General features: G+C 39.8%; 1 protein-coding gene across 1 annotated transcript in view; it reads right to left on the bottom strand.

The window, feature by feature from the left end:
• Window positions 1-1,762: 1,762 nt before the first annotated feature.
• Window positions 1,763-7,351, bottom strand: part of MAML2 (mastermind like transcriptional coactivator 2) — a 369,850-nt gene continuing 364,261 nt past the window's right edge. Inside the window, exon 7 of the mRNA XM_006766878.2 lies at window positions 1,763-4,829. Within this exon, the coding sequence (XP_006766941.1) occupies window positions 3,820-4,829 (1,010 nt within the window). The 3' untranslated portion in view covers window positions 1,763-3,819. The remainder of the gene's footprint in view (window positions 4,830-7,351) is intronic.

The raw sequence follows: 7,351 nt of genomic DNA, 5'->3' as shown, positions 1-7,351 counted from the left end.
TCTCATTTTCATAGAATTTCATTTTTATGGCGATAGCTGCTTTGTAAAATAAAATTGACTGCCAGTAAGAAACTTTTTAAAAGGTTAAGTGAATTTTTTATTTAAAAAATGATACGATTGAGTCTTTTTTGGTTAATTTTTCACTTAGTTTTGGGGGGAAAATCAATTGCAGAGTTTTAGAGTTGGAGAGACGGTGAGCTATTTCCACCTCACAACCTCATTTTTTTGGGTGAGGAAATGCAGCTACAGAGATATAAAATGGAAGTAGTGGAGAAAACATTTAAGAATTTGAACTGCCTTTGGCAACCACAGAATGGGTAGAAACTGAGCTATTCTTTTTTTGTTGTTTTTGCACTTAACTTTGTTTTCTCATTCCCTTTCTTGGATCTACTTCCATGGGTAGGAGGTGGGATTCATGGATCATTTTGGAATTATATATTTCTTTCTAATAATGTGAATTTATTGATGTCGATTTTGTTTACTATATAACTTTCCAGAATCATTGGAGAGTGACTATATAAAATGTCAATTCTTATTATTGCTCCATTAACAATGCTAATAAGAAGGATAATGTCACACACCCTTTTGGCAGAGGGGAGAGGGACAATGGAATTCTGGCAATATATTTCAACAGTAGAGCAAGAAAATTTGGTTAGAATAGTTCCTTCGCCTCCTACAAATCCCATCTTTCTTCAACCTCTTTAACTCTCAAGAACTATGCGCAGTGAGTCCATGTCTACCTGGCCCTGTGTTCACTCAGCTACACAGCAGGCCATGCAAAGGCCCACACCTTGCCTGAGAGTTAGGCATTTTTTCTTCAGTACTTACTGGTTGCATGGCCTGCAGAATAGTAATAGGCATATATAGAGGATTTTAATGAACTAAAGAACAGTAAAATTAGACAAGTCAGCATTTCACTCGTGTTAGAAACTTCCCAGAGAAGAAATTTGTCTATCACTATTAATAGTTCTTTGAACTTTCTGTGATATAGCAGCAACATTGTCAGTGACTGAAAATTTTGATTTCATACAAGAAAACCACTTCTGAATTTTTAAAAACTATTTTTTAACACATAAGATTACACGCAATACAAAATGCTGTTTTACAAGTTGAAATCTTTACAGTTATGGGTACAGTTACAGTAATGCAAGTAATATTAGTGCATTCACATAGAGCAGAGTTATTTATCTTTATTGGGCTAACACAAAGCTGAGAATGAATTATTTGCCTAAATTGCGTTCTAGTCTTTGAATTAAAGAAGAAAAATTACTTCTACCTCCTTTATACTATTGTCAGAATGAGAAACATTGCCAACAATTACGTACTCTGGTATTTCTATAAATGAGAGATCATATTCCAATAGTTTTTAAGTTGTAAGTCATCAAGTTTTGGCTACATATGTCTATCAAATTGTCATTATCTCAGCTTTCAGGAAAAATTATGTCATCTTTGGTAATAGGCTGCCAACAAACAGAAACTGTAGACTACACCATTTTTTTCCAAAGAATCCTGTATTTTAATGAATAGCTGAATAAATAGACATTAATTATAAAATTCACATTACGATAGAAGAAAATCCAAATATCCTGATTGCTTTATCTCTTAAATTTGATAGCTACTACAAAACATACTATTTATGTTAGGGTAAAAATAAGCTGAGTCACGGGAGTGTGATGGGGAAGTGCTGGCAGATATATACAGTAACATGGAGGAGCCATAAAATAAAAGTGTTTCTATGTACATAACTTTTCCTTACATTTTCGCATGGAGAAACTCTGTTCTACAAAATGGGAAAAAACACAGTAGACCACATGCAACAAGGACCAATACAATGTGCACAGCAGAATAATCAAACAAGACACAAGAACTATGGGAATTTTGGAGCAAAAAAGGAAAAAAAAAATAAAGAGGAAAGGATTGAAACCTGGAATGATTTTTTCTTATTGAGGTTTCAGAATATAACTTTGTCTAATAAGCCTCCTGATAGTTTTTAAAAGTTCCCACTTGACCGCCTATGGATGAAGTGTGGAGCTAAAAATAAACCATCATATTATACAAAACTTTGTATATTAGCATACAAAAGGTAACAATTTACTTTTTGTATAAAATATAACCTTTTGATAGTATATTTATTTCACATACGTATAAATATAACCCAAAGAATATGTTTTAAGTATTTCTACCAAAATATTCTTTACAAAAGTTTACAAAACAAGTAATTCATTTATATTTACAGCCTAGCACAGAAAAGACTCTGGGCCAGTGATGTTGGTGTGTGTAAAAGAGGGTGCTTCTAGACATTTGAAAGAATGGGAGAGGGTTTTGCAGAACTTTCAAAATGTATTCTTTTTAAGAACAGATATGGAAAGATTTCGTTGTTAAATGACTTCAGATAAATTACATTTGATAATTGAGTATGTGAGTACATAACTAAAAAAGCAGAAGCTAATCTGTGTTCCTCTGTAATGAGGAAAACGATAGCGGTATTTTGCAGCCCTCTCAAATCAGCACACATCTTCCCCATTTTACAGCTGATCTGCATTGTGGGCACTGAGGTTATGTGACTCAAGAGAAACTCTTTCTCTGAGACAGTGCCGAGCCCTGAGGGAGCAAACCAGTCCATCTAGCTGGGGGCAATGATTCTTCCCTTCAGGGACAGAGGAATGAGTAGACTGCTACTAGGAGATCACACTCCATTTAGCTGTTTACCCACACAATACGTCCAAATAAGGTTTGCTTATTTTCTCTCTCAATTATGCTTCCCTTCAAAACCTAGGAAAGAGACTTGTACCGACCCATACTCACCATCCCTGGTCTGATCTTTTGCTTCTTATCTTCAACCAAAACATGATACCTGGTAATCTCAGTTTTGACCCCAAAACTTCCTTTCCTTACAAGTCAGTCTCTGGTCATCAAAGTAATCAGGGAGGATCAGACTCAATTTCACTCAGCTGGGGAACTAACCAGCCGGGACCATTATAATAAGTAACACCCCATGTTATCTGTGGCCAAATAAATCTCCTTTATAGCAATGCCCAATGGGTGCTTTCTTGTTAAAATAGTGAAAACTGATGTAGACATGTGCACTAATATTTCAGTATGATTCGGACAGGTGATCATATCTAAGACTTGGGCACGGATTCAGAAATTGGCTGTGGAAGCCCAAATAGAGTTGGACAGCTCTGTATTCAGGCTTCAATGTTTCATCACTAGACACAGCACCTCACTGAAGTACAGGATATGTGGGGAAGATATTTCACAATCCCTGAATGTTCTCTAGGTCCTCCAGCTTTTCTTTACTCAGGACAGTGTTTGGTTACTGCAAAAAACCCTATAACATTTCAATCTAGGAAATTTTAGAAAAACTAAATGAAAAGGTAGAGTGGAAAGATCAAACCACACTTGTATCTATTAGAGCAAATTAAGGAATTTGTTGCTCGTTGCTTGGAACTAATACCTCCGCACGACATGGGATTTAAACAAGCTAAAAGTTGTATTACTTTTCTTTCAGGGAGAAAAGGAGCTTGGGCAGCCTATGTTACACCGCTAATTACACATCAACATCACAGTTCTGTTTGGATCAATTGGATACTATGTCCTGGAGTTTAGACAGGGAAAAGTGATCCCAATGTTTTACTTTCAGGTCTGAGATTTAAAACAAGCATTTGGACCAAAATGTTCACTGCTTCCCGCTTGCCATTTCTAAGCCACGGTATCTTGATGTAGCCCAACTCAGAGTCAACAGTTGGCCTTTCCAGGGTCCTTGTAAAATACTGCTTTTTAGTGCTTGGACTTGGTGAATTGTCTCCCTTTTCTCCTTTAGGAGTTGTTCCCCAAGATTTCATCAAGATTGATGTCTTTCATCCAGTCATCATTACCAGGCTCTGTCTTCAGTAAAGAGTCAATGAAATCAGCATCACTGTTGAGGGCAGGGCCCATGTTATCAGTCTGTTGGCTGAGAAAGTCAAAAGCTAAGTCACTGCCATGGTCAGTTCCTTGAAAAGCCCTGGAACTTTGGTTGGGTGAGGGGAAGTTGCCCGTTGTCAGAGATGGTGGCTGGCTTATGCCTGTCCTTGGCTGACTCAACCCTGTTCCTGACTGATTCAAATTGGGCAAAACCTGTGTGCCCAGCTGATTGGGTCTGAGATTCAGACTTCTGAGTGGACCCATGGTTTGTCCATTCAACGTCTGGCCCATTTGGTTCATAGGTCTCATTTGCACCGTTGGTGTTATCTGATTAGGAGGAGCCACTGCCCTCTGGGAAAATGGCTGGCTCCCTACCGCCTGTTGCAAGGTCTGGTTTGGAGTATAGGCTGCAGGTGTACCTGTGGGGAAGCGGGCTCCTGCGGACTTCAGGGCTTCCTGCTGTTTAGTTGTCGCTTCTTGGGAGGCCCAGTTTGGTGCTGTTGTGTTGGATGGGATCATTATGTTCGATGTTCTCTGGGCTGGCATGCTTCCCATAGTATGGGTCAAGTTTGGTCTCAGTTGTTGTGAATTGCCAACAGGTCCCGTTGCAAAAGTGGCCACGTTATTATTACTGGTTGGCCCTAAGGTAGGTGGCCGTGGCATGAGAGGGTTGTTTTGATTTGCTATCAATTGGTTTGGGTTTCTCTGCTGGGTCAATTGATTCATTCCTGACGTGACACTGTACGTGCCAGGTTGATTGCAAGGCAGACTCCCGTACATCCCCTTTTTTTTTGTGGATAACGACGGCATTCTTGTTCCGTGGGAAGTAGACATGAGGCTGGAATTTGGAGTTAAAATGGTGTGTGTTGAAACTGGGTTTGTCAAAGTCTGGTTAGAGTTTAAACTCACTGTTGATGAGCCACCTACGGAAAAGAAGATAATTATATTAATTCATAGCAGTAGGTTATCTCCTCTTTTTTAGAACTTTGCAATAACTTATCAAGGCCAAACCTATCACCTTGAAAATTATGTCCAATTCTTCAACTGTATCATCCCTATTCAAGAAGTTGCCAGGAGTGGCTCCTGTGTGCAGCCAGAGGGTAAATTCCTATCTCTTTAAACATCTGGAATTCAATGCAATCAGTGTTCCTGTGGTTATTTCCATACAGAAAGTCTTCTGCTTCCAGGAGGTACAGTTACTATTGCACTGTTATCCATCCACCCTGAGCTCCCTTTGCTCAGGCCATTTCCCTCTCCTCTGATGTCCTTCTTGCCTCACTGAGCCCTCTCTGTTCTTCAAGGCTCAGGCCAAGTTTCTTCATTAAACTTCCCCTGATATTCCAGCTTCCTCTCTCCAGTAGCATTTGCTTTTTAAAGTTTTAACTTAGCACTTAGCCTTTGTATTGGGAAATCCATGGAGCCTCAAAGGACCTGTCAGCTACATTGATGCCTGTCAATAAGTGATTGGATGTGGGACCAGCCAATGATGGGCTGCTGAACGGAGAGGCTCCACACATAAGATAGCAATTAATCAACACATTGGAATCTTCCTGGCATGGGGAGATTCAAGTCATCATTGGAAGACATCTTGAGAGGCAAAAGTGAGATGTCAGAAAGATTTTTTTAAAGTGTGTGCTGGATGATAAGTTCCACAAGGGAAAGAATTTTTGGCTGTTTTGTTCACTGTCATATTCTCCAAGTCTAGTGGACAGTGCAAAGTAGGTAGTCAATTGATATCTTTTGAATGAATGAATGAGTGAATGAGAGATTGAAGCAAAGATGTACTTTGGAGAGAGATACTCTTTTAAAGTACTCTCCCTCCAGAGAATCAGAGATACTGAGAAACAGAGAACTGGACACACATATGACTATCAGAATGGCATGAGGAGAGCACGGCTGCCATTGTAACCCTAGGCCAGTGATGGCGAACCTATGACATGCATGTCTGAGGTGACACGTGAACTCATTTTTTTGGTTGATTTTTCTTTGTTAAATGGCATTTAAATACAGTGGGGCCTTGACTTACGAGTTTAATTCGCTCCGTGATGGAGCTCGTAACTGAAATTACTCGTATGTCAAATCAAAAAGTGAACGAGTGAGAAACATGATGCTGGGCTGATGTTGTGGCGTTCACTGTGACATTCGCTGTGCCAACTAGCGGTGGGGTATCTGAAGCTGGCTCGTAACTTGAATTTTAGCTCGCAACTCAAAGCATAAAACCGGCTGAGAGACAGCTCGTATCTCGAAAAACTCATTAGTCGGGACACTCGTAAGTCAAGGCCCCACTGTATCAAAAATATAAGTCTTTGTTTTACTATGGTTGCAAATATCAAAACATTTCTATATGTGACACGGCACCAGAGTTAAGTTAGGGTTTTTCAAAATGCTGACACGCCGAGCTCAAAAGGTTCACCATCACTGCCCTAGGATATCCTCTATTGCTTAAGCATAGCTAGCATGGTATTGCTAGACCGATGGCCTTGCTATTTGTTTTAAAATATGCCTCCAACTAGATGATACACCCCTCGAAGGCAGGACTAGTGTCCTGTATCTCCAGGCTTAGCACGGGGCCTTGCCCTGTATAGGGCAGCAAATGTTTGATGAAGAGGGACCAGAGTCCGGTAGGAGATACTTGAACAGTACCTCAGAGTCCACAGACCGCTAACGAGGTTAAACAACGTCAATTTGGCAACTGAAGGTTTCATGAGAAGGGACTTTACACTATGAAAATGCAATGGAAACAAAAGTAGAGGTCTTAAAAATCATTCCCTCTGTGTGCTCTATTTTAACATATGCCCTGAGAAAGTTTATGAGAGCAGTATTTTTAAACAACCCGACAGAGACAGTTTCCATAAAGACCACAAATATTATTTGCAATTAATATTTAGAAGCACCTAATATGTGGTAGAAATCATTACAGGTGCTTTCCATGCATCATTTCTCATACTAACACCTGGGCAAAGTGATTATTATTATATTGAGATTAAGATAAAAATGAAAGAGTTGGTGCTGTGTTGCTGACTACCTCATTCTCAGAAGACTCGGAAGTACAACGCTCTAGAGCAGTGAATCCTACCCACTTGGGGGTCAGCAGTTGGATGCTGAGGGAAATGCCCATATGCACTGTGGAAGAGACTTCTAAGTGCCTACCACATTTCCAACTGCCCTGTCCTCCTTAGAAATAGAGCCTTGACTTTCTAGTAATAGTCTCAGCTGAAAAACCACATTTCCCAAATTTTCTTATGGGGTGGGGGTCCATATGAATAAATTCTGGATAAAGATAGAAGTTATTAGGTAAGAAAAATATTTTTATTGATTTGAGAGAGCGGGAGGGGGAAGAGAGAGAAAGAGAGAGAGAGAGAGAGAGAGAGAGAGAGAGAGAGAAAGAGAGAGAGACATTGATCAGCTGCCTCCTGCACACCCCCCACTGGGGATTAAGCACACA

This window comes from Myotis davidii, unplaced genomic scaffold, assembly GCF_000327345.1.
Source record: "Myotis davidii unplaced genomic scaffold, ASM32734v1 scaffold641, whole genome shotgun sequence".
In the NCBI taxonomy this organism is placed as follows: Eukaryota; Metazoa; Chordata; class Mammalia; order Chiroptera; family Vespertilionidae; genus Myotis; species Myotis davidii.
Note: the sequence above shows the minus strand (reverse complement) of the source record. Positions and strands in the feature narration are given on the sequence as shown.